Consider the following 27,725-nt stretch of genomic DNA (forward strand, 5'->3'; position numbering starts at 1 on the left):
ATTTTTGGTTCGACTACTTTGACGCGTGCTGTTTCCTTCCTCTTGGTCTTAGTCTTAATGTCATGGAGGGATAAGAACATCCTTCAGTCCATGCTCTTAGACAGTATGCTCATCATGTAAACTGGTGTATTGCTGGCCTTATTACTGTGGTTGTCCAGTCTTCGACTTTGACACAATATTTACACAAATTACAGTAAAGTAAGTGAGTACATTTCTGGAATACGTGGTAGGCCTACAGGTTTCGAGTCAACTCGGACCCAAACCAACTCGGACCCATACCAACTCGGACCCATGCCAACTCGGACCCAGGACCAACTCGGACCCACGCCATCTCGGACCCAATACTAACCCGGACCCACGACCATCTCGGACCCACAACCAACTCGGACCCAATACTAACTCGGACCCACGACCAACTAGGACCCACCATGAGTCAACTCGGACCCAACCCAAGGAGCGTGATTAACTTGTTGAAAATTTTTATTTTGTCCACTTTTACATTTAAGCATTTGGTAAATGACACTTTTGCACTGCATGCTGCCGAGATTTAACGTCCTCTCTACACATTATGCGGGGAAACAGTGGCACAGGATTCCCAGAATTTCTCCGTTTTCGAGTTTGAACAGGCATGGTGGTTAAAAACCGTACAGGACTAGATTTGATATCAGTGATGTCTTGGAACAAGTGATAAGTAACCGACAAGCGTCGTATTTTTATGGAGGCACATTTCCTTTGATGTCTTATTTGCCGCTTGTAATCTGGAATCTTAATCGGTTATTAGCTTCCGAGGTACCGCCATGATTAACCACAAAGACTGATTTTGTCACCTTCCATTCTTGAAACCCTATGATCGGGGAGTGGGAGCTTGGGACAACCAATGGGAGCAGCTTTTGGAGTGTGATTGACAGTACCAAATCATTGACGCCCTTTCTCCGAAGTTTTTTTTTTTTGGCACTCTAGATCACCAACAGAAATCGAATGAACTTTCACCAAACAGCCCCCAAAGTTTTTGTTGCAATAAAAAGCCACAGATAGGCCTTCTGATGTACATGAGAGATACTGCATACATACAACAGATACTGCAGATATACACCAATGTCACGAACATTGACCTTTAATAGTGCCATAATCACGAGGGATCATAGAATTATTTATATAAATCCCGAATTTGGGATTAATAGTTTCCGGTTCAGAGTATTTCTTTCACAAAACGCCCCACAATGCGGACCTATTTTGGATAGAGGCAGGCGGCTACATTCAGAGCTGAACGCATAGTTTTACTACTACTGATTAGGGGGTATCTTTGGAAAAGGCGAATAAAAAAGTTCATAAAATTGAAACGAAAAGTGATCAATCTGGCCATAATCTTGAATTTCAAGTGGAAAAAAAATTATCTTGAATTTCCAGCGAGAAAAAATGAAGGCCAACCTCTTCCCGAGGTTCAAAAGTCGGCGCTATTTCGGTCTACGGGCGCGTATTTGGTGTAATGCAACCGTAAGACTCAGTGGGTCCGAGTTGACTCGAGGTGGGTCCGAAATGGCGTGGGTCCGAGTTGACGTGGGTCTGAGTTGGTTGTGGGTCCGAGATGGTCGTGGGTCCGAGTTAGTATTGGGTCCGAGTTGGCGTGGGTCCGAGTTGGTCCTGGGTCCGAGTTGGCATGGGTCCGAGTTGGAATGGGTCCGAGTTGGTTTGGGTCCGAGTTGACCTGATCCCGGCCTACACGTACATGTAGGTACTGGACATGTACATACCTTTACATGTACAGTACATGTACGTAGACTAGTAGTAGTATGCATGGTGTGCAATGTACATGTATGTATGTACGTATGTGTAAAATGTGTGGCGTTACATAAACCACGTGCATACAGATATTAAAGGCCTGAGTGGTTTGTAACTGGCAACTCACCTTATTTTCTTTGACATCAGCATTTTATGAAGACCAATTGACTATGCGTACAATTCTAAATGTATCATTATTATTGTTAAAAAATAATGATCAATTAAAATGATAAATAAACTAACAACTTAGCCTATTTAGGGTGTTTAGGCCTAATGTTTAATGTGTAACGTGTGTGACCGTATAACCATGGAGGAATAAGAACATTCTTCTTTCTTCATGGTACAACCGGCAGGTCCCTTTGTGACTTACGCCACCTTCCTCCATGCTTAGGCATACCGTGAAAATCAATCGGACTTGACAATACCTGAAGGTGGTGAAATTATTGACCGGCTGACCATGGGGCAGTGCATGCAGACATCTGGGAGTTTCACAAGAGTGCATGCTTACGGACTGATCAAAGAAAAGATTGTGTAACCCGATCCTAGGACTCGCTGGTGCGTGCATACATGTACGTCACAGTGGTTTCTGTTTTCACTGGTGAAGTAGCTGTCATTTTGCGAGAATCCCGGATGTCCGCGCTGCCCCAGACATGTACATGCATGGTATGTTTTTTAGTAACATAAGCTACATGTACATGTAAATTACAAGGTTTATTTAGCATGTTACAGTGTGTTAGCCAAGACTAAGCATGCTAAGACAGTTCTGTAGATTCAGTGTAATGCTATGTACATGTACATGTACATGTACGTACTATCACCAGATTACTGACATGTTTACAGGTCCACATGTGCACTGTGCACAAACACTTATTTTATATCTTCGTATCCTTTATGTACTAAAAATTTAGAGTGGGAAGTGCACGTTCCAATTCACTCCCATTTTGAACAAGAATCTTGTTTCTTACGTCATGTCACTTACACGTACAGTAGGCCAACATTTGTTATAAGTTTGCTATAAAGAATGCAATGTTAGGGAAAACAAGGAATTAAAAAGATGGTTTCTATTATATTAAATTCATTTTTTCTTCTCCCACCTGCATAAGTTACATGTACATGTAATTTTAGGGGGAAAATGGTACTTTAGAGTTTTATTTTTAAATTTTGCCACCCTGCAATCCTGCAAAATTTCATGTAATGTTTGTAATCCAAGCAGTAAACAAATGCAGGCTTTTGGCATGTACATGTACTTGGGCATTTCCACGGTGACTTGCGTAACATTTTAGTTCATTTTGAAACTTTTATAACCAAACACATACTGAAATGTAGCAATTAAAAATTCCATTTACTATGTGAAGGTACATGTAAATGTACTTAATGACACTTGGTATAAAATAAAAATAAAAAAAAAGATTTCAATAGATGACAATGCTTTTATTGCATTGTAACTATACCATGACTTGCGTTATGCAAAAAGGAAAGCAGTCAAATTGGTTTAGGTTTAAATCAAATTTCTCCTCAAACCATGAATTGGAGGAAACAATGAGTAGTTATCAGAAACTCACAACTCAATACCATTTCTACATCACCTAAAATGATACATGTACATGCATTTCCCAACCAGTTTAGGAAAACACGTAAATAATTGATGTGACATTACCATGACTCGCGTTACCTCAAGATTAACCTATATTATGTACACATTAGCACCAGTGCAACAGTGCTTTCAGGTTTGCAGTTGAGAAGACAAACAGTTGCTAAGTTAACAATTATAAGAATTTCATATCATAAACGATAAAAGAATTACTTTGAAGAATTGACATGTGGTGCCGTCCAAAACCAACATACAGTACATGTACCGGTAAATGTCATTTTGAATGAATGCCGCATTACCACATATGGTTGATCAAACACACTTCACGACAAGAAATTGTAATGGCCACGATGGTTGACTGAGAATTTTTCAGCCTGTTCCGTTTAGCTTTTGTTAGGTTTGTTCCTTTGCCTTCTTCAGCTCACAACTTTTTCCACTCATCTCATTCTGAAAGCTTTTCATGTCTTTTTCGCTGTCTTTCTGCTGCTGTGAGAGCCTTACAGAAACAGTTTTAGTAAAATTTTGTGACATTCCTTATGGTTATTTTATAAAAATGAAAGGCAATTAATGATACATGTACCTTTCAAATTATTAAAATACATGTAGTACAAACATGTACATGTATGTCCTTGTAATTTTATATGTGAAGTATATACCAATTTGAGCATTTCATGCGCTGACACATTGATTCCTTGGTTTATTTGGCACTAGTAAAAATGTATAATGTTGCGGGATACAAATTATCAAAGGTGACCCTGCAGGCACTTCTGCCAGGTTGTGGAAAACAATTAGCTCTTAAATCACTTTATGTGTGGTTTATGAAAAAAATTGGTCCATAACCATTTTACTACAACGCCATTCAGCAATACAGGTACATGTACTTGTACTGTATGCCAAGTGCTACATGTAGTAAGTAATATTGTCAACTATACAAGCTTTAGGCCTAGTACATGTACATGTATGGCACATGAAATGTAGAAAGAGAAAAATGAGGCTAAAATAGGAGAAAAATTTACCAGTATATGCTACATTGTGTGTAATCTGGCTAATTACATGTACATGCATTGCAATAGCTGTGGAGGTCATTCTACACAGAATTGCATGCATTTCATTTGTCCAAATTCTACAATTGGATCAATTTGTACCTCTTCTTCCCCTCATTATTTACTTTCACGTCGGGCAAAGTTTTACTTGTACATGTACATTACCGGTACTTTACTTTTCACCCCTATTGATATGATTTTGTGAGAAAGTTACATGTACGTACTTACCTTTATTTCAGATAGATGAAGACAGATGCGAATCTTTTGTTTTCTGCCGACATGTACATATGTACATGTAAATGAGGAATGTTACAAAACTAACTGGAACTTGTGTATGGAATTATGAAAAGGTTATCTGCTGCTCTCTATTTAAAATGCCAGTAAACTTGAAAAAACAGTTGGCACTAATGAAAAGATAATAAGCACTGCAACTACTGCAGTTTAAATTGTGACTCGTGTTACCCTACCGCTTAATGCTGTGACTCCGTTACATGTGACTTGTGTTACCAGCTTTCAGTGCCAGATACATGTGTATATTATCTTAGGCAGATAACCCAGGGTTGGTGGTGTTATAATTTGGTTTGTTGCACACTGAAGGAGGAGGTTTATAATTGACAAACTCAATACCCCTGGGGTTTTGGTATACTGAAAAAGCTAGAATAGAAAGGGAAGGTTTGTCATAAAATGTAAAGAGGAAATGCTCTCCTGAAACTATATTCAAATTTTAACTCAGCATACAAATTAAAATGGAGTTGTTTAGGAGGAATGTGTAATACCTGTAGCTCTTTTGATTTGTCAAAACTAAATAATTACAGACATAATGTTTAAAAGGTGAATTTTCAAGTTAAAAAGCCAGCAAAGACTAGTTAAGGACCTTTTCCATAGCTTTAGTCAATATGCTATTGCAAAAATACAACCACATTAAAAACTCAATGAAAAAAAAATTGAGTCCATTTTCCCTTTTTACACGGAAATGCCCATTTTGTTTTGCAAAATACATATATTATACTCCTCGGATATTCCTCCTTTTTGAGTAAATCCCCCAAACTGGTACTGTTTAAATACTTTATACATGTACAGTACATGCAGGATTCATGGACACTCGTTACTGCTCACGGACATGTACTGTACATATACCCTACTACATGTGTCACATATATGTACAGTACATGTACCTCTCATATACTGCATGTATATGCAGGGATCTGCCGCTGCCGGTCGGCGCCGGTCGGGCCCGACCGGCACGCAGAATTGCCGATCGCCACAATCTGCCAAATCAACTTTTCCGACCGGCACGTATTCTCGATAAGAACCCAAATAAAATAGCATCTTGGTCGAGGGATCGATCATGAAGATATGAAGATCGTGAAGAAACCGTAAAATTTCTTCGTAAATTTCACTTCGCACTGCCATGCATATCGTCTGCGCACCCACGACGTGCATATGCAACATATCTGGACCAAATATTAACATGAACCAATAGGAGGCTTTGTTACGCGCAATGCACGTGTACAGTGCGTAACGAATCTTTCCATTGGTTGGAAGGCCACACATAGGCTTGCATATGCAACGCTCTCAGTGCGCGAAGATCGGAAAACCCCCTCTCCATGATGTACAGCGTTTTTGTCCAGTTCCGCATTTTACCCAGTTCCAACTTGAAAAGAAAATTTGGCTTAACTTTCAGAAAGACAAAATTGCAAATGACCCCATTCACACTTCGTTTAAACACTGAAAAATCTGGCAGAAAAACAATTTTACATGTACTTGCAAAACTGACAATCGACCGTGACGGTTAGCAACATTCGGTGCATATATTTTCTGCTTGATGTTGCATAAAACGATCACTGTGACCTTTTTTTAAACCAACGATCGCACCGCATTCGTTAATTGTTGTTTATCCCACGGTGAAAATATTAACTCCGCAATTTTTTTATTCAAAAGTAACAGCATGATTTTGCCTTTTCCGTAAACGAGTTCCATATGGCAAGATACACACGCTCAGTATGCACGTGACACATGGCCAGATGTGTCAGAAAAGCAAATGGCCAATCTACATTATGTTCATGTAGACTTTAAAATGACTGTTTAGAAAATCCCTGCACACATTTATGAATGTCGTTATCCCATATGCATACTGTACGAACTTTCGTACAAAGAAAATAAGGAAAATATTTCGCCAAGATTTTGCATGTTTCGCCTTATTTTCAACACTCAAAAAAAATGAAAAATGATTTGAATAGCAATGAAAAATTATGGGCATCATAGAGATGGAAATTAATTCAATATTTAAGGGATTTACAGAATAAAATCAATATTTATTTCTACTCTTTTTTTTCTAATTCAATTGCCCGTCTAAAATTATCAACTCATCCTAGTTGACCAAAATTACAAATTTTCAATTTTTTTATTAAATTTCAGAAATTTCAGACATGAGATCCGTAATTCTAGGCTGTGTATACACAGCTGAAAACACCCAGAAAGTACTGTTTCCGGCCATCTGGGGGCTTTTAGATTCCAAAAATTTTCTGGTGCGCTCCGCGCCAACCGATCGTGGCGCTCCGCTTAGATAGTCCTGCCGGCACGAAAACCATCCTGGGCAGAACCCTGTGTATGTGATGGAGGACAATGCCATCTGATGAGTTTGGCATCCTTTTCTTATCTGTTTTAGGCTGCAAATTGTCAACATCCACATGCTTGATTTTGCACCAAAAACAGTTTCTGGGAAAGCACAAGGTTTTCTAAAGATTTATCAGATACATGTATGTGCATTATTCAGAAAGTTTTTTTAATACATTTACCATTTATATACCGGTACTGTATTTTCCAAGCAATAACTTGACCCAGGAGGGTATTTTACCTTGAAAAATTCACCTTTTTTCTTGACTTTTACTCAACCACACACAAACTAAGTACATGTACATGTATCAGAAACTAAAGATTACATCTTGACAGCTGTAATGATTTAGCAGTCTGAGTACATTTATAGCCTTCCAAATCAAATACACTGTGGTAGTACTGTGCATTGTATGTACAGTACATGTGTGTGAAGTTCCCTGTGCTAAAGCTGGCAAGTGGTGCCAGGTCTAGGAGCCTGGGACAGAAGATAAAGAGTATCCTCCTTCATGTAAATTGCGCTGTGAATCTTGCCTTGCTGGGTGATTAGTGAATAATTGTTGTTCATGCCGAAACCTAGCCCTGTTCTCATGATTCTGTTGCCAAGACATTGCCAATTTTTCATTGTGTGTGTGTGTAGATAGAAGGAGACATTGACCACCACCCTACTAGGATTTATTCCTGAATTGTTAAAGGATCCAGGAAATAAAGTTTTCTTAGAATCACATTTTGTGTACCTCTGTATTCTTCTTCCATAAAGACTGTTTGACATCTTTTTTGAGTTACGTGAACTGACTGGTGTACTTTTTCACACATAAAACATTGACCAGGCATTTATGGTCAAGTGAGGGCACAGATCAGTGCAAAATTGAGATTCAGTGCCTTGGATGATGTCATAGTTTTGCTCATGAATATGCAAATAAGCATTAGCATAAAAAGCATCAAAATATGGGTTAAAATTATAAAACAAAAATTTTAAATCAGGTTAATTGAAACCAAAAGATGCAATTTCAAGGGTTTTAGTACTAGCGGCCACGTGCTTCCAAAGATCATAGAAATGCATACATGTACATGCACGTTGGTTTGCCAGTGTTTTGTAGACCTACATGTACTATTACATGTACATGTAGTTTTGGGTCAAGGATACCTAAGGAGATTAGTTTCTTAATTAACACCAGAATGGAGCTGGCCCAAACTTATGCATTTTTTTCTTTCCCGTGTATTAGCAACACAGATGAAGGGTCAACTGTGGTCAGGATCAACCCGGGGAGTCCACACCCCTCTGTACCTGCCCATCCATGCCAAGTTTACTTTGCGGGTCCTGCTGGTTGTCATTGCTGTGCTACTCCTGGGCATTCTGGTCACTGTCTGGAACATCTACCAGCTGCGCACAATGCAGGAGACACACCTCAGTGGGTTCCACTCCAGTGTGGAAGGGATCGGCACATCTGGAGAGGAGGCTAAGCCAATCCTGTGGCTGCATGCAAAACGGGTTAGCAGACATACAGTGTATTCCTGTCTAATACCCACAGGGCCCCACTAAACGGAAATACATTTGCTTTACAACACATGTATGTGCACATGTACATGTATATATCACACTGACAAATGTAGGCCTGCATAAAATTCTTTCACTTGAATGAATTACAGGAACTTTAACTATTTTTGCCAATTATACATGTATGTATATTTGCATGTATTGCACATGTTCATGTGTATATATACAGTATGAGCTACAAATGCATGACATCTAGATGAGAAAAACTGTTTTGGGTATAAACAGAACACCGAGCAACTTTCGTACATTGTCATGTCACCGTCCAAAAATTGGTCTGTAAACTCACACATGCAGTTTACCAAATAAACAGATCAGAATGGTAATATGGTGTCTGTACATGCAAGTTCTTACACTGGGCGTCTGATGAAAAAATATCATGCAATGGCAGTGGATTGACTCAGATTTCCTTGGATTACAAATTGAACATTTCGACAGTCATGCATGTAACAGCTGTACCAACATGTATGACAAAGGTTTCGACCCCTCCTTGTTCCCTGTTTTAGGAAACGTTTCATGTGCATGTTGCCCGTACATACTGAGTACGAGGCTATGTTTATGTGGTTTAACTGGAACACATCAGCAAGTGTAGGCTTGATGCGATACACAACGCACGCTCGTAACGAACAGGACGCGATTGCAATCATGGTGAGAAAAGTTTACAAATTTAATTTATGGCAACAGTTGCAGATTCCTCGGCCGTTCTAAATTCACAGATGGATCATTTTTAATCGATTGGGGCAACTGGGCAAACTAAAACTTTTGGCAGTGATAAAGCAGCATCAGCATGCATACCAGTAACCACTCAGGACACCACATCTTACAAATGTTACCATAAACTATGTTGACTTTGCAAAATACACGATCTGTCAGTTATTCAACTGTATACATGTACGTACATGTATTAGCATTCAGAAGGCATAACATCAAACACAACACGAAAAAAATCAAACAACATCTATAGCAGTTATTACAGACTTTTTAATCCGCCAGTATTTCTACTGTATGTCACATTTTGGTGTCTTGTTTACAACCGTTACCATCATGTTTAGTCCTCATAAAAATTTGGTGGTTGTGTTTATGTTGACAATATTAATGCATTTATAACTTTGTGCATTGAGGTCCACATTAACCACATTTCTTTTGAGACTACACATACAGAATTTTTTTCAAACGGGTCTTTATGTACCCAGTCTAATGTCTCTCTAGTATTAAATAGTTACACATATACATGTATATTGATCCTCATTCTGGAAGTGTTTTTGTGAGCAATTTTTCTTACTCCTCCAACTCCATCAGTTTGATGTCATGCCATCTGTTCCATGCCCTTCAGGCCATTTTGAATTTTGGTTGATTTCGAGGTCCAATTATTGTTGACAAATGCATGTACCGACCCCCAAAACTCTGAACCAGATAAGTTATCAACTATTCTTTCCCCAACCTCAACAGATCGAGTCTGGCTACCTGGATCACATACTGCGAGTCTTTGAGCGGATTGGCTACAGGAGAGGGGGCCCCGACTCCGATTGGGATGTCCTGTGGGCGCATGATTACCCCTTCACAGAGCTGGCCATGGAAATAGGCAAAATGAAACCGCACCAAAAGGTACGTGTGCCACATATCATGAAATTCCTCAATGAAGGTGAGATGATTACCCAGTTGAACAAATTCTGTATCAGTAGAGGAACTGTCATTAATGTTTGAACAGCACCCAAATTTTCAGACATTTTGTTTGTTTGCCCTTATAAGTCAGCCAAGAGTGATAACTTTACTCATTGGTGTGCTCAATTCACTGACATTTATGAGGCTATGAATTGTAATTGACCACAACCACAAAAGGCTATGTTGAATTGAAAACTGCACAGATGTACACATTCATGCCAAGTTTCAAAAAGATCGGCGTGGCTCAGCTGAGATCTTAGGGGCAGAAATCAACCCCTCCCATGAGGCTGTGAGAAGGTCCAGAAAAGCACAGCTTTTTTAAGATTGTAACTAGCAACTTTTGTCTCTTTCCAATGTGAATTAATTTTCATCCCGGATATTCGTTTTCTAGTTAAACCATTTCCCAGGTACTGGCTTCATCACACAGAAGGTCCACTTAGCCACTTCCAGCATTGACTTTGTTCCTAAAGCTTTTAAACTACCTCAACAGAGTGAGGAGTTCAAAGCATGGGTGAGGACCAAGTTAAAAGTTTTCTTCTGAAAAAAATATTAAAATACTAAATTAGGTTAGGCTTGCAGTTGCACTATGTACAAGAAAATGAGAAGAACAGATGGTGAACACTCAAACGTTACGAACAGTATGCTCTTTTTGTATACTGTTGGAACATCGAGTGTTCACCATCGGTTCTTCTCAGAACCAAACACTCATAAAAGAGAAATTTTCTCGTACACAGTGCAACTGCAAGCCTAACCTAATTTAGTACTTCCACCATGCGTAGCTTCAAGTCTTATCTACATGTACCTAAATGCCAGCCAGTTCCCAATCACAGTTTATTTCCACGCCAGACCAAATGTACCTGCCATGGCACATTGAGGAAAGATCCCCATTTATGACTTTTGAGATACATGTATGCATAGAATAAAGAGAAAGGAATGGGCTTTCCCGTGATACCCCATTTATACTTGTAGCCCACTCCAGTCTGAAAAGACAATGCGAGAAAGACGAGGGGAAACATCGCCATGGTCAAGACTACTTTTAGAGAAAACCAGCTTTGAAAAAAAGAGCAGTCTTGTCGTCTTTCCAAGAGTCTCTGTGCGGCTCTCAATTTTATTACCGTCCTGTAATTTATTGTTTTTCTTCTGTGTTTTTCCAAGGCATCTAAAAACCCTGACAAGCTGTGGGTGCAGAAGAGCAATGCACACAGGGGCATAAAGGTCAAGCCTATATCAGGTGAGTTGGAGGGGGGACCTGGAGGGCTAAGGGAGTGTGGGGTTGTGAAATAAGTGAATGTACTGATGATAGCTTAGAAGTCAATGTGCAAAGATATAGCATATTCTCATAGGGTGCCGGGTCTGCCAGTTTTCGAAAGAATGTGCACAGATGATGGCAAGCATACAAGGTGACCTCTGAGACCAAGTGTCAGAACTTTTTCAGGGCTGGCCCTTTATCTTAGCGTAACATTCAGTTGTCCCTCAAACTGTTACAAAAACAGGGCTGATTTTCGTGAAACTTGACATCCATGTTAATGCACTCATGAGTACAGCTGTGAAGTTTCAATTCACTTGGTCATAGGGTTTTGTTATGATGATCTGTAGTTCACAGACTCCAGCCTGTCACTGGGAAAAGTGGAAACTTTGTTTGGCCGGTCTCCCAAATATGAGTATTTTGCAAGAACCTGGTGTCCAATTTTCAGAAAGTTGGTATCCAAATGATGATAAGACATTACTGAAAAACTCCCAAAGGCTTTGCAAGGCTAACTGAGGATTCACTGCACCATCTTTTTAATATTATATTTCAAATTTCCTTCATTTATTTTAGAGTTGGACCTCAGTGCAGCTAACAGCTTCATTCAGGAGTTTATTGACAAGCCTTTCCTTATAGACGGCCGTAAGTTCGATATTGGTGTGTACATCGTGGTGACCTCTGTTGACCCTCTGCGAATCTACATAGTTGACGACGAGACACTTGTCCGTTTCTGTTCCAAGGATTATCACCCAATAGACTACAATGTCGTAGACAAATATGTAATTGGTGATGATTACACTCCGATGTGGCAGGTACAGAAAATGAAGAAATCAAAGAAGGATTACTACAAAGTATATTAATATTAATATTATGACTGCTCTTCTCAATTTCACTATTTTTAAGAAAAGAAAGGCCCTTGAGTTTGCCTGTTATGTTTTTTAAGTTGGATAGCAACTGGATAAAACTCTTCATAAAGATTTCATATTTCTCCTGAAGTTGAAGTCAACAAATATTCCTGTGGTTTGCAATAAAAGTTGGAAAAATTTGTACATTGTATGGTATGCTTGTTAGCTTTAAACAATTCCAAATGCATTATATGTACTTGAATAATGAAATTGAAAAATACTGAATACTTTATTTCACTTTTTTGTTCCTTTTAGGGGGTTGTAAAAACCAGGTAATTCAAATGCATTTTGTTGCTTTTTACACAGATGCCTTCCTTTGAAAAACTGTACAATGAACAGCATTATTCGTTCAGGGAATCCTTGAACTCATACATCAGATCCCAAGGTATGTTTCCCAGACCTTCTCCTGGAAAGGAAAGAAAGGAAACAATTTTATTGAGGATCTGAGCCTCTTTTGAGAAAGTCCCAGGCAACATAATGCTTGAAATCAGATCCATAACTTGTTATAACCTGCAATGCGCAATATGAGTGATTTAATGAAGTTGATGCATTGACTTACATTTGCCCCAGTAACAGCATAAAAGATTTTATGTATTACACTTAGTTCGTGACTGAAAGCAGGGTTGTCCAATTACAAGTGTTGTAGTTTAGATCCCTGAATTAAGACCATCACAAGACACTCCAAGACCAACACACTACCTCCGGCCTGAATTCAAATCATAAGCTATTCTACTGAACTGACCAAAAGTATTCCTTTGTCATCGTTCACTTTGTACACGAAACTCAGTTGCATGAATGTCTTATGATGGCCTCATAGCACTGAAAATCCCTCATGGCCAAAAGAAAAATATCAGAAACGACAAATGAAAATGTTGGAAGCTAAGAATGTCATGTATAAATTGACCATCAGAAATCAGTGAGGGCTTTGCATGTACATATTCATGGTCATTCCACGTAGTTGAATGTTCAGTGACATGTGGATATTTTTTCCAGGCCTAGGGGTTCACTCAGATAACTCATTTGTTATTTGTAACATCCTAGTCGTTCCAGAATGTTCCACAGTATTTTGAAATTATTGGGCACGGTTTTTTAAAGAGTATCTGTTTGTGGATATGACAGGGACACTACATCTTTATCAAGTTTGATAACCAGAAGAAAGGTCAATAGCCGCATTATAAGCAGCAGCGTTAAAATCCAGTGAGTGGCCCTTCATCTACAAAGTGTCCCAGTGTCACCAAACATTCCTCAATTCCACACAATGACCTTGTAAATTTGTTTAACTACATGCACTTCATGCCGGGGCATTTTTCAATGTTGATGATGCTGGGCCGGCATTACTATCATTTTTTCCGTTTTCAAAATCCGTCAAAAATTCATCATTTCATTTAACGGTCATTTATAGCGGCACCAATTAATCTTTAGGCACTGCTCTAAGTTGACAGGTGACCTTCATTGACGCCTGAGTATTTCAGCCAGGCCAGCAGCCTTGTAAACAGAGCCCAGATTGTGCGGTGTTGTATAACTGTCTTTTGTTCACGAACCTGGCTCAGTGCACTGCTGACCTCTTTTCAATATTGGCCAGATTAGCGTGCAGCGGTACTGTGTGGCTCATCGCTGCGATGGTGGAGTGCTTTTGTCCCTGGTGGTAATCCGCTCGCTCTCAATGCCCCAAACCCTGGTATACGGTTTCAAAAGAAGGCTGGATTATCACCACTTTTGAGAGTGAAAAGTACCGGTACTGCCCAGCAGCCTGGTCTTTTGTTCGGAGTACGGTCTTTTGTTGCAGGGGCCTGTTTCCTTTGTCCAAGTTCGGAGACCCCGGCCACGCATATAAACCATACATCTCCGATTCCGGAGTCCCCGGCAGGAAGTGGTTAAAGGGCAACTTTTTTCACCCTATTCAAATCCAAGTTCTTGCAAACGTTGCAGATATTTCATGGCTTTAATTCAAGCTCAAGTCTTTGATATGTATTCTGGTATTTTAAAGAAAGATACAAGAATGTTACTTCTACATGTTCACCATAATGAAATGGCATTTTGCCTTCCATTAACGTACCAGTACCATTTTTGTTGTATTTCTAGGATTGGATTCATCCCAGATCTACCCGCAGGTCTACAGTGCCATCAGAAGTGTGTTTCTCAACAAATACCCCCAGCTTTTAAAAAGCCTTAATAAATTCAAGCACAAAAAGTAAGTTTGCTTTTACCAGGGTAACTTACTTTTTCGTATTTTTCAAAATTTATTCACATTTAATCACAACTTTTTTTCATTTGGAAATAGAAATTGCTTGATTCATCTCTCTGGTTTATCTCTATTTTATTTTCATCAGTGAATCAAACCTATTGTGAATTGTTTGAAACAACTGTTATCAGGCAAAACTGTGCTTAAAATTGCTTATAATTCTCCACATGTGTTTATATTATCTTTCTTAGTTTCCGATTTGTTTCGCCACAATATCAATTCTAATTCATTGGCAGCTGTATTGCTGCTGACAGCTTCCTACGTTATCTCCAAGATGAATATGTTATTCATCATGCTAATAGAATATGTGATGCAATACAAGGAAATGAGTGATTTGTATGGACATTCTTATTTGGAGATCTGTCTTGATATGAAAGTGGCTAATTTTAGTTTCATCAGAAATGATGTAAAAATTCCTGACCTCACATTTTACATACATTTGAATCATGTACATGTGCATGTAGTTTTGGTGTCATTTTGACTGTTTCTTTATAATTGTAGTACCTTTTTTGAGTTGATGCGGTTTGACTTTGTTTTGGATGAGAAGCTCAAACTCTTTTTAATGGAGGTAAGTTGGAATTCTACTTTATTGCTTTCACAGTCTTTTCTGTTCATGACAAACTATTGATGATGTGACTAATATCTTGCTCTGATATTTACTTTTTGCATTCACTTTTCAATTTTTACAAAGTGCCATTGGATGTTTTATTCCTGAAAACTGGATTCAAAATTCAAAATTTCAAAAAAGAGTGATGCCTGGGTAATTCCAGAATTAGGGGTCCAAAAGTGTGACCTTTGCATCTGAGCTTTGTTGTTTTACATGAAACTATCACCGGAATTGATTTCAAACTATTACTATTTGTTGGGCAGGTAATTGGCATTAATTTATCACTCTTGGAAATTAGAAACTATGTTCTGAACTTAAAAATAATGTCAGATGTGACAGGGACACCAAAAAAATGGACCCATGATTTCTGGAAGTACCCATCTCTGTTTTTATGCATTTTGGGAGAACTTACTCCCATGGTTACAGTTTTTACTAGGGATCAGATGGTTCGAACCCAGTAACTGGCTGGTGTCTCTAGCCAAATACTGGTATCTGTCCATTTAGCTGTTTTCACAGTTGTTGCATGTCAAGAAAACTGACAATAAAACTCTAGCCTCTGGAGCTACATCTTGATTCACTTGCATTTCATATGTGCAGTTTACTCTTCAATTTCAATCAATTACTTCACACGTTGTCTTGTATTTTGTTTTGATTGATGCCAGGTGAATATGTCGCCCAACCTTTCTTCCAACCACTTTTTGCCAAACAAGTACATGTACGAGCATGTGATTTACAACATATTGAGTGTGGTGGGAATAGCCAGGAATGTGAAGGATAAGATTAAAGACAGGTGAGTGCCTATATGGAAACACACATTTGTTCAAATCCAACTTTGAGGTTGAAAGCTGCATACAATAAATTCCCCAATAAAATGATTAACTTTTTTGCAAAATTCCTCTTGAAGGTTATTTATAGAAATAAAAGCTTGTTTTGAAGCACACAAATCACAAGAAATTTGTGTTCTTCCTTAAACACTATTTCATAACAAACTAAAACCGCTGACACGAAATAAAACATTAAAAACCCAGTTTTTGTCAGTGTATTTGGGCATCGGTAGCCTACGAGCACTAATTACATAACTCGGTTGTTACCATTACCTCACTAATACATAAATCAAACTCTTTCAGAAGGCAACTGGTATACTGCCAGCTACGAAAAATTCACCCACACTTTTTTTGTTTAATTTTTGTTTTCTTTTAATGAGGATGAGAAACGTCCTGAGGCAGTAAATCTTAGTGTCAGACACACTACATGCATGCCTCATTACCATTAGATCTTAATTGATATAAACCAACAGAATGAAAAAGCTCTTCTAAGTTTATATTTACATGTACATTATAAAACTATAAAGGAAGCGTACACAATAAACTACCAGGATTTGGTATCAACCTGAGGATATGAGTACTGACTACATTGCCAGGGCTTTAGAAACCGTAAACAGACTAGAAGTGGAGTCGTGAATGTAACTGTCCTTGGCACTTTGTGATTTCCATCTGCCGTGACGCTTGAATAAGCGATCAGGGACTCCAGCATTGGCTGCAACTGTAGCACCCCCCGATATGAGGATACATGTGTGAACACTGAAAGGTAAAGTGTCATCTACAAAAGGTTTAATCCAATCTAAAATCAACTCCCTTACTCTGAGCTTGTAACCTGCTTTCACCTCTGACAGGTTTTGGAAAATGCACTGATCTGGGTCGTCAGCAAGAGAAATCTAGGATTTAAGCATTTCCACAGGACAATAATTAACAAGAATTGGTACTGCTAATGACAACTGACCTGCCATTTCTGTATACGTCAGGTTTACTGGTTGGTATTAACAAGTTCAAACCATCGGGAGTCAACTCTCTATGTGCAAGTTTTATCTGAAAAAGTCCATTGAAACGGAAGAAGCCTGAATATGCTTATAAACACATGGTGACAGTTCTCAGATTCAGTAAATTAGCTAACATATGGCCATTTTCTCCAATATACATGTACATACGAATATGTACAGCACCATTTGTTTGAGAATATCTGTTATCGGTTCTTTTTTAGTTGCTGGCTTTGTAAGAGATCTTTTATCCCCATCTGCTGTAAAGAACACTATGGAAGACGAAGTAATATCATTAACACCAGCTAATTTACATGTGCCAAAGAGATACCAGTAGTTACTACTGTTTCAATGATGGGGGCAGGAGAATTGGAACATTTGCATGTCAAATGAACCAAATAAAGAGCAAAATCAAATGGATTAGCAGGACATGATCCTGTCCTATATTTACATGTACATGCCCAATCAACCCATCTACTGTGACAGTCAGACAGTAGAGCTGGCCCTTGCATTTAGCATGACTGCTGCTCTCTGGCTGCCTCTTATCTGATCCCAAACTCCTGTACTGAATATTACCTGTGCTGTAAACGTGTACTAATAGGTACATTTATAAGGAATCACATCCTTGTTATTAAGGTCTTTAATTAATATATTAAGCCATGCAATATGCTCAGCAATTAAAATGTAATCTTATTTGCTAGTATCTTCTGACAGTATTTTGTATGAGCTCTTAATTACCACCTCTCCCAGAGATAATTAATTCCGGGAATGCGAGGATCTTGTAAATAACCTCCACTGGTCTAATTGGATTACAACCACCTGGGAAAAGCAGGGACCAGAATGGTGCCATAAATCAACATGTTCATATCAAAGTTCCAACAGCTTTGGTATCTGACATGTGAAGTACACATTTGGGATTAAGGAAATTGGAGGAACAAGCCAATTGTTTTCACTGCTCCAGTCAAGGGTAAATGCATCTATATTTTCACCAGCATATACACACATACATGTACATGTACTAGCAAACACATCCCTTTGGTCATGACATTTAATCTGCGAGTCTGGGATATCATCACAAAGTTCTTTCATATGTTCCGTACCGATTCCGTGACCAGCAACATCTTCAGCGATCGAAGACTCAACTCCCCTTGTTGCCTTCCGACGTAACTGATCGATTGGAGGGACTTAGTCCGTTCGGTCATCCCAAAGCAACATCAGCACTGTAGCCTGCAATCATCCTCACTGTAATACTTGCAGGTTTATCCACAATGCCCCACGGTTGATGGCCCCAAAGGCAGTTACACCCCCAGAGGACAATTCACGTGTACTTTAGCCAACCTCGTGTATTGTATCTCCTGCCAACAATGCAGTGTCCATTACATCGGTGAAACAAAACAGTGCTTGGCTGACCGATTCACCAAGCACCTGCGAAGCGTCCAAAGTCAACTCACAGGGCACGCTGTAGCGTGCCGCTTCAAAGCACCACACGCTTGTAACGACATGCGCATGTGTGTGCTAACCATGACAACAACAGACGCTCCATGCTTGGTGACAGAACAGCACATCATATTCCGGATTGAAACATTGACGCCAGGCAGTTTGAATGTAGATTTTTCTGCTTTCAAACCACCAGTCCCCCACAGCTCCAATAAAGACCCATTGGGGCCAAAAATTCGGCACATGACCAAACCGGTGGCACTCTTGTTTCTTACTTTTCCCCTACATTACGGTGTGTACCTATCATCAGTGCTCCACAGTTTTCTTATACTACTGGCACATTATATTTTCCCCATCTGGGTTCCAAAATCTCGAATGAAAATGCTATAACTTGGTGTTATAAGAAGAGGTGAATCTGTCAATAGAATCGGTCCCCACAAAGCATTAAAACAATGGTAAACTTCACTTGAAATGCTCCAGTCATTATTGTCTATGATACAACTGTGCTTGTCCGCTTTTTCCTTTTTTTGAACAGGGAATCCATTTCATATCCAACTGAATGCATGTATTGTACTCTAGGCACGCCTTGCAAATACTTAAAGATGACTCTCCGAGTTCACTCCTCATACTGCCGCATACAGAGATCTTCTCTACAGCTTTGTTATCTGTGAACCACTTAGTCTCTCGGCAGGACAGTTTATGGGCTAGAGCTTTCAAGACCAGCTCAACAGCTTTAAGCTCTCTCCATGATGTACATGTACTACTCTTCTGAGTTTCACTCTCATCCCATAAACTATGGGATAGAGTATTGGCCATGTCTACTATATAGTCAGCAAATCCTGTGCAACTAGCGTCTGTACATACAATACATAAACAATTAGCATGAGGACCTACAGTACACCTGTTCAGTTTTGCCATGTTACTTCTCCAAAAAATGAATTCATCCGTAGCATCTGTGGAAAGGACTACTGTACCAGCCCATGACAACCTAGATTCTATGCACCCATGAAGCTCTTTTGTCATGACTCTCGCTACATAACCTGTAACTTTATTGTGTTGCAGTGGAGGTGGAGGCTGCACTGCCTGCTCTACGTTTAGGATGTGGCCTTCCAGTGGGTGAAGCTGCCGCATTTGAAGCATGATCTACCTGCCTATGTTCCACCGTAGGTTTGACCAAAGGGTAGGACTTGACTAGGTCAACGAAAAGACTGACGACCGCCATCAGTCACTGACCCTTGGTCACACTTGAACTTCTTGGCCTGCTCCAATACCACCATCTTCTTCTGCTTGACATTACAAGCCCAGCCCTGTCTTTGGCCCCGGTTATCTTGTTGTCATTCTTGTCATCGGCAACCTCGTAGGCCTCATACTCTTAAACAGTGGCCCATCCATACGGACTTGTTTCAGCAATGTAGATTAACTTCTGCAGTGTAGGCTTCACTCTAGACTCTTCACCAACGTCTTCCAAGGCACAGGAGATCACATCTTTAATCTCTCTGGAAGAAAACATATATGTATCAAATTTAAGAAATAATTGCAGTGTTGCTCCGGTGTCATGACTGACATGAATGAAAGATCACGCCACCAATCCTATGCTCCAATCACCTGTTACGTAACACCTGAACAATAACGCCACAGAAAACTACACACCACGAAGAAAGTAAATATATTCTAATTCACTCATGGTCGTTGTACGAACAATTCATGTCTTGGTTTCAACCCTTGTGGCCATAGTGTCCATTATAATCACCTGGTCCTGGTTCATTTTAATTTGTTCAGAGCATGTTGAGAATTAATTTGAATCTTATAATTAACCAATTGCCCAGTGGCATTATTCCACAAAGAACTTTTCCCAAGCTCAATTTTTATTTTTAGCTGACAATTATGCTAACATTTAAAAACAACAAGATACCTGTAACCAGTTCTTTATAAAGTTGGATTTTACAAATGCTGACCCTTGGTGTGTGTTTTTTTCAAGATTTTTTTGAAATTATTTGCCTTGTCAATTTTTGGAAACTCTGAGACAATGTCACAGAGCAATATTACATGAAGCTACAATGCCTGGCTATGACCTGTGGCCGCTTGAGGGCTCCACACATGCTCATTCTCCATTGAGTAGTTTTAACTTTTGTTAGTGTACAAACACAGATTTACTCAACAATGGGAACAAGTACGTAGATGTAAAGACATCACCAATATACATGTAGCAGTCAGAATTTGACAGAACATGTTGAAACATCCTCTGTGTTACAACACAGCTAGAAATCTCAGCATCGTTACACATCAGCAAGCTGGTGGTGGTTGAAGAAAAAGGCCTTTGCCTGGATATGTGCATTTATGTTTCTCAGTGAGGCCTTCAAATTACACGAGACTCTTTGGGAGGTGGCTGCAGCCATAAGCAGAGACTCATGTCATTCTGAGCCACAGCCAAGTAATCCGGACACAGCCATAGTATTGAGTATCACTAATCATGTTCCTTTTTTGTTCATTGATTACACACAGTTCACAGGATGCTCAAGCCATGCAGGTCAGCGAAAAGCGTATTCTTGTAAGATCAGACATCTGCGGCAGCCCAAAGTGCGCAACATGCATTTCAAGCGTAAGTGACTATTGTAGTCAATATAAAAGTTCACAATTGTAGGACTGTGTGGCTAATGTATTTTTGGTGTACACTTGTGTTTTTTTTATACAACAGTTTGCAGATACCGGTAGAACCTGCCCTTTCCTTGGGGAAAATAGTAACATTTCTAGTCTTGAGAGGAGACTAGTCTTACCTTCCTGAAATTGTGGAATATATTAACCCCTTTCGGGTTTTTTCAGGCACTCTGCCAAATCAGACAGAATCCAACAACAGAAAAAGTGTGAAGCCTGCTGAACTTGACAGAATCCAACAGCTTAAATTAAAAACCTTTTGTTCACTGCTCACTGCATCAAAATCCCACTGAAAGTGATCTCTGTTAGTATGCTTAGGGTTTACTTGTAAATGGACTGTAGATTGTGTCCTTCAGACCTCATTCAAGGCTCCCCCAGTATACTGAGTTTAAAAAAGTATGTGTGTGTACAACCCAACCTGTAACTTTACCTTACGCAAGATACACTGATGTCATTCCAGTGCTAAAAAAAATAATCTGCCGGTCTAATGCACGAGGCAAGTTCGAGAGGTGACCATGTATTGACCATTGACCAATTTCCGACACATGGTTATGTCTCAAGATTGGCCCATTGATTTTGATAGTTCGAGGACCTTCCAACCAATGCAAAGAGTGTACGCCAGTTAGTGGACCATTTGCATGGTTAATTTCCTTGCTTTGTGACACTTGAATGATTAATTGCACAGTTTTCATGTGAGCTTTCAAATAGTACAGACATTCTTATCTACAGAGCCCTGGGCATTTTCGAGTGCAAGCTTTGTCCTATCTAAAGGAGCCTTACAAAAAAACAGGTCTGAAAAGTACACCTTCATTACATGCACATAGAGATTTTCAAGGGAGGTCAGTTACAGTGGATCAGTGGATCCAGAAAATGGGGGGGAGGATAAAATAGTCAATTCCTTCCCCTCCAAACAACTTTTAATTATAATGACAGAAAGGCCATTGGGGGACTAGTGCAGCTCCTATCCTTCCTAAAGTGGATAAAAAGCCCCAAATTAGACTTACATGGATTCCTCACAAAGGCCATAAAAGAAATTCCCAAATCCCTCTCCCCCCCCAAAAAAAATAAATAAAAGTGTGGACTTAAATCTGCCATTGGTCAGTTATGGTCATGAATTGATTCATTGTAAGTGGAATATGAGCTCAACAGGGTGGAACAGGTTTACAGACTCGGACAATCTTTTTTTTTTTTCAAGATGTATTTTGGACGATCTTGTTGCATTAAGCAGTCAAGAGGTGCAGTACAAGTGCTCATCCTGAGAGAAGTTGAGCTCTTCCCAATAGTCACTGTTGGATCCCTGTAGTGAATGGCAGGCTGCGACTCCAAGGCTATGGGCATGGTTGGCCTGTTGGATGGTCTGGCTTCTTGTCATCTACTGCTGTTTGTGGTTACAGTGAACCAAGTTTCTAGCCAAAATATTGTTGAAGGTTTTTTTAAGGGTTGATGCAAACTACAAATTGACGTGAACAATAATTGTTGCGTGTTGTCAGGAATGTGAGCTGTGTTTTAGATGCTTGGTTCCAGATCAGATCACCATGTTGGAAGAGGCCTATCTTGAACACACACACCGCCAGAGCACTCGCAGAGTCTACCCAGAACCAATGGTAAGGCAGGAGACAAACTTAATTTTTGTACAGCAATATGTCCTTTTGATAAATTAGGAGTTGTATGTAAACTCACTGAATGCATAGTTTGTGCAGTAATGATTTGTTAAGATGGGAATTATTATAAACATTTTAAATACTGAAAAATGCACATTCATCAGAACTTCAGACGAAAGGCCAATTGCAAAACTCCTTCTTAAAATTCATGTGTACGACCCAAAATGACCTACACTGTAAATGCAGGCACTACAATTTTGGGCTGCTAGAAATAACTGGCCATAACTCACTAAAAGAAATGGCAGCTACCAAATCTCGTTTTGGGGCATTCCTTACCCAAGATCTAAACAACCTCTCTGAAAGCAAGGCATTATTTGCCATGAATCAGTTGCTGAAAGTGACAACAGAATACATGTACATCTTCATTTTATGCATGCAAAGAATACCTTTATACGTGTGGTAATTTATCTCAGTCAACAAAGCACACTATTGTTGCCATTTGGAAGAAAAAGTGATTTCATGTGGAAATGATATGATTTTCCTGCAAAGGGAAACAACAGTGTGCTCGGTGGAATAAGATTAATTACTGTAAAGGTATTCTTTGCATGCAAAAAATATGTGCTGTGCTTTGTCACTTCAAATTTTTAAAAGCAACCCAGTTCCAGTTAAGGGTCTTTGCTATGCAATTTATTTAATGTATCCTTTGAAAAGACACCTTCGTTTCTCTTTGATAATTACGTTTTATGTTTGTTTTGCTATTTGAAAGGGCATTCCGGGGCCATTTTTCGTTTTATTGTAATGAGTATTTTCATATATGTATGTGCAAAAGTCATCTTGTGAAGATAACCTTAATGTTACAGTGATTTGTACTCAGACAAATACTGGAATTTTTCAGATTTTGCAGGCGTCAATTTCCTTGTCTTTTGATGATTCATTGTTGTGTAAGTTCATGACCATGAACCAATGAGCAACTCTCAGAAATACTTCCAATGAGCAAATTTTGGTTTCACCAATTTAATAGAAAAATCTATAAAATAAGCAGTGCCTTTCCTGACGGACATCAAAGCATCAGCACCCTCAGTTGTCTGGAAGAACATTGACAAATTTTATGTTTTGAAAAATAAAGGGTACTTCTGAATACCTTTATAAACACAAAATGATGTCAGTAGTTTGCATATTTTGAAGAAGAATATCAGGTTACATAGAAAGGTTAAGATTACAATGTACTTCATTGCTTGACTCTCTTGAACCCCCTAAGTACTCACCACGTTGGCATTCTTATTAACCACTTGCTTGCAGGGTGCTTTTAAAAATGCAGTGCACACATATGGGAGATTTTCAAGATTTTCAGTTTTCAAAATTCTTCAAAAATTCATCATTTAATTGACGTTTAAACTCCACACGAGTGACTGTTTGGTGCTACTCTAAGCAGGCAGGCAACCTTCATTGACTCTTGAGTATTTCAGCCAGGCCTGCTGCCACCCTGTAAAGAGATCCCAGAATTGTGAAGTATTGCGTAATTTTCTTCGTCCCCAGTGAATGCAAGTAGCGTCTTTTCAAACGCGGCTGGATTAGCATGCAGCGGTGCTGTGTTGCTCATCAATGGGGCCCTGGATCACTTTTGCCCGCGGTGCTAATCTGCGGGTGCGCTGTGCCGAAAACAGTGGTATACTGTTTAGAAAAAGTGACGGATTACCTTCGAATAATGCAAGCCAAAAAATGATTTTCAAGATGTATTTAAATTAAATTTAAATTACATCTTGAAAATAGTTCGCGGTACCCGCTGCTTCATTTGACTCGGACCGGCCAGCCTACCCCGGCAAGCTCGGTGGTCGAGTGGTTAAGACATCTGCACTAGTAAGCATGAGGTCGTGGGCTCGAGTCCCACCCAAGTAAGCTTATGAGGTTTTTTCGCAAGCTCTCGGCCAAGCACTGAGCATATAGTGCTTATTATATACGTTGGGTAAGGGCAAACCCTGTTATATATAACCCAAAAAATGATGGCAAATCCCGGCAGCAGGTCTTTTGTTCTGAGTACTGTCTTTTGTTACATGGACCAGCTCTACGTATAAACCCATGGTGCTCAAAACAGGGTTCCCCGGCAGCAAGTGGCTTAGAGGACTGAGCGGTATATGCTCCATGTACCCAGTTTACACATAGTGGATACCATATTTAGGGTAGAATTCTCCCTCCCGTCAGTAAACCTACATGTAGTTTCCATGTGGTTGTAACAAACACTGACGGCATGCAAGATGCAGACAGTTACGGAAGAGGTGTGTGGACACCATTGGGTGTCACTTTTTACTCATGATGAGGAGAATATGAACAAAAGGGGGGTGCGATAAAAGCGAGAGGGACATCATTGTACTGCTGTCATGCAAGCATGCATATTTACATGTATGGGTCTGCTCTGGCAACTCAACACAGACAGTCTTTAATTTGAACCCTATCCAATCGTCGTGACTGTGTCTTTGCTTGCATTAGTTGTAATAAAGTATTTCCATATGACTTCGTATTGGCTTGAACTGATCAGTGATACTTTCTGCGTTTCTCTGTCGCTATGGAAAGTCTGTCCAAATGGTAATGTGGTCTGTTGCTGTTTCCCTCTGCAGACACAAGAAGAGGCACGGACGTACCACAGGAGCAGAGATTCAGACCTGACCCCGAGGAACCGCATCCTGAGGGAGTGGTTCCGAGCCAAGTGCATAGAGGATGTGTACTGGTGCACATGACAGTACTGTGAATCATTTGTGTAGTTCTGATAAATGGCTTATTACAAGGTGATGACTCGCTCTTTTGTGTAGGCTCCACCGCACACCTCTTGCCTTCCTTCAGAGGCTGGTGGTCAGAAACAGATCCCTTATTTTAGAAATAGTAATCTAAGGCAGACTGATACTCTGGCTAAAAGTGTAGGAAATATCCAAATAAAGTCTTTCACAACTCAAAATGTAATAACAAACCTAATGAGTATTTTCAAATTTGTCTATATGTGTGCATATAATGTACTTGAGTACTATGCACATTTTGCCCATGGACTCAGTGACTTTGGTCTGTAACAGTATTATAAATGCACATGATCTTGTAATTGTGTTTAATTTTTGTAGAAAAATAAGACGTTTACACTGAAACTCTGGAAGGCTAGAGTAAGGTGTTCTTGAGTTAATTTTGTTATCACTAGAGAATTTTTTTTTAACATGGGAATGGTTCAGTTAAGGGTAGTAGATATTAAAGTCATTAGCTTGTGCGGCTTTGTCTAACATTACATAATCCATTATTTGCTGTGCCTGCGCATGGCAGGGGTACACTTATTAGCCTTGCATCAATGTTAGAGGCAGTATAATTTGTTTCCACTAGATGAGCTTTGTTGTTACAGGGGTGAGATTTCTCATTTTTTTAACTGATTTCAGCTTTTTTTGTTTTGGATTTCAGCTTTTTTTCTCACTGGCTATGTGCAAAAATATAAGAACTTTCCACAGTTCAGCTTCTTTATGCCTTTTTCAGCTGTTTTCAGCTATTTTTATCATTGGTCAATCTCACCCCTGTTATTATGCAGTAGTAGTGTTAGGTTGTAAACTTACAATGCAAAGTTAATGTAAAACTATATGCACAATATCATTTACAGGCCTCTCTAAGGGTTCCAGGTTGTAGTAATTTTGTTTTTAGTAAGTCATAAAGGTTGTGTTGCCACCATCACTCTATAAATGTATGTGTGAATGTAGTTCTGTAAAGAGCTGATTAACTCATGAAGTTTGAACAGTTTGCTCTTTTTCCCCTATTAAATGTTTGTTTTAGTATACTTAGTTTCTTTTTAACACCCTTGGGGAAGCTGCTGTACATGTTTTTTCCTAGTGCCCCAGCCCATAAAATATGTAAAAATGAGCACATTAATTTTCAGGAAATATATTTGTGTTTTTAAATGATTAAAGCTTAAAAAGTTAGGTACTTGGCTTTGCAGAGAGACATTAAAAATATGTTACCACCACAAATCCAAAGAGGAAGCTTATTTGGGGAGAGCAAACACTGCCATTGCCGTTTTAAAGATATGTACTTGTGAAATATATTTAAATGCATGTATAATTTATGTTAACTACACTGTGGCAACTGAGTCATCCCAACTCCTCGTGGTTCCACTGTCCAAAGGCAGCCTTTTTCAATGTGTTTGGAAATGACTTGGTGCTATAGCAAAAGAGCAGTATTTGTTTCATGCTATAGTTTCTCTCCAAATCCCTTCAAGGATTGTTCTTGCCAAACGAAACTTTAAAAATCCAGTGTTTTTGTTTCATCAGTACACACATTTTGTAACAGTAAGTTCATGCCTTGATAATTTTGTCAAACAGTTCTAAAAAAAGTTATCCTTGCAAACAGTTTTTATCTTGAGAAAGTGGACTTGAAGCTGTTAACTTCCTCCCACACTCTAACTTTCAAGCCTCCGCAATAGAAGAGTTTACTGGAAGAGCCCCCTTCCCCTTTCCAAAAGTTCCTCTCCCCTCGTGGAAATTTTTTGAGAGATGTAAGTTTATTTTCGGATATAGGAAAATACTTGACTGAGTTAATACAGGTCAGTTTCACAATTTTGAAGGCATGCTAGTCAATTCCAACCCTCAACTTTAATAATACATGTATGCAAAATGTCAATTTGACAAGTAGAGGCTGACTCAAATTAGACCCTTTTTTAATGGGAGGGGGAGGGGACTTCAGAATGTATTCAGTGTGTTGTGTGTCATCAGTGCAAATGTTTTCTTAGTTTTCTTTTGATTTAAATGGTGAAATTTTGGTGCATTTTTAGAAATATATCTGGTTATAGTACTATGTTTTGAAATATCTGTTTTGCAACTGGACAAAGACGAGTCATGTACATTTAAAGAGAAATGAAATGAACAGTAAATGTGTAATAAATGTCAATCGACATAATACATGTGCAGTGTATTTTTGGTTTGGTGCTCATTTTGTTTAGTTGTACAAATGTGCTTCATTAATAA

The 27,725-nt window shown here is 39.2% G+C and overlaps 1 protein-coding gene across 3 annotated transcripts; it reads left to right on the forward strand.

Annotated features, from left to right (window-relative positions):
- On the forward strand, window positions 1–27,672 carry LOC110989729 (putative tubulin polyglutamylase ttll-15). 3 transcript variants are annotated; one of them, XR_015428166.1, is made up of 13 exons: window positions 1–198; window positions 8,253–8,518; window positions 10,031–10,186; window positions 10,635–10,754; window positions 11,399–11,474; window positions 12,063–12,301; window positions 12,701–12,779; window positions 14,477–14,585; window positions 15,138–15,204; window positions 15,906–16,033; window positions 20,996–21,092; window positions 22,341–22,749; window positions 25,359–25,393. XR_015428166.1 is itself a non-coding variant. In XM_022254309.2 (13 exons), the coding sequence occupies exons 2-13, from the start codon at window positions 8,261–8,263 to the stop codon at window positions 25,476–25,478; spliced, it is 1,563 nt and encodes a 520-aa protein (XP_022110001.1). In that variant the 5' UTR covers window positions 1–202; window positions 8,253–8,260; the 3' UTR covers window positions 25,479–27,672. The 3 variants fall into 3 exon arrangements, 2 of the variants coding, with proteins under 2 accessions (XP_022110001.1, XP_022110000.1); XM_022254309.2 differs by having other exon boundaries at window positions 1–202; window positions 22,636–22,749; window positions 25,359–27,672; XM_022254308.2 differs by having other exon boundaries at window positions 22,636–22,749; window positions 25,359–27,672.
- Window positions 27,673–27,725: the final 53 nt, after the last annotated feature.

Source organism: Acanthaster planci, linkage group LG01 (genome assembly GCF_054643075.1).
Source record: "Acanthaster planci isolate LZ-2023a linkage group LG01, COTS_SCS, whole genome shotgun sequence".
Classification (NCBI taxonomy): Eukaryota; Metazoa; Echinodermata; class Asteroidea; order Valvatida; family Acanthasteridae; genus Acanthaster; species Acanthaster planci.

What these genes read in the sequence shown, in the direction of transcription:
- LOC110989729 (XM_022254309.2), top strand. Translation starts at nt 8,261, where the DNA reads ATGAAGGGTCAACTGTGGTCAGGATCAACCCGGGGAGTCCACACCCCT. An exon ending in GTGAGGAGTTCAAAGCATGG is followed by an intron (nt 10,755 to 11,398) that starts GTGAGGACCAAG and finishes TGTTTTTCCAAG; the next exon opens with GCATCTAAAAACCCTGACAA. An exon ending in TCAAACTCTTTTTAATGGAG is followed by an intron (nt 15,205 to 15,905) that starts GTAAGTTGGAAT and finishes GATTGATGCCAG; the next exon opens with GTGAATATGTCGCCCAACCT.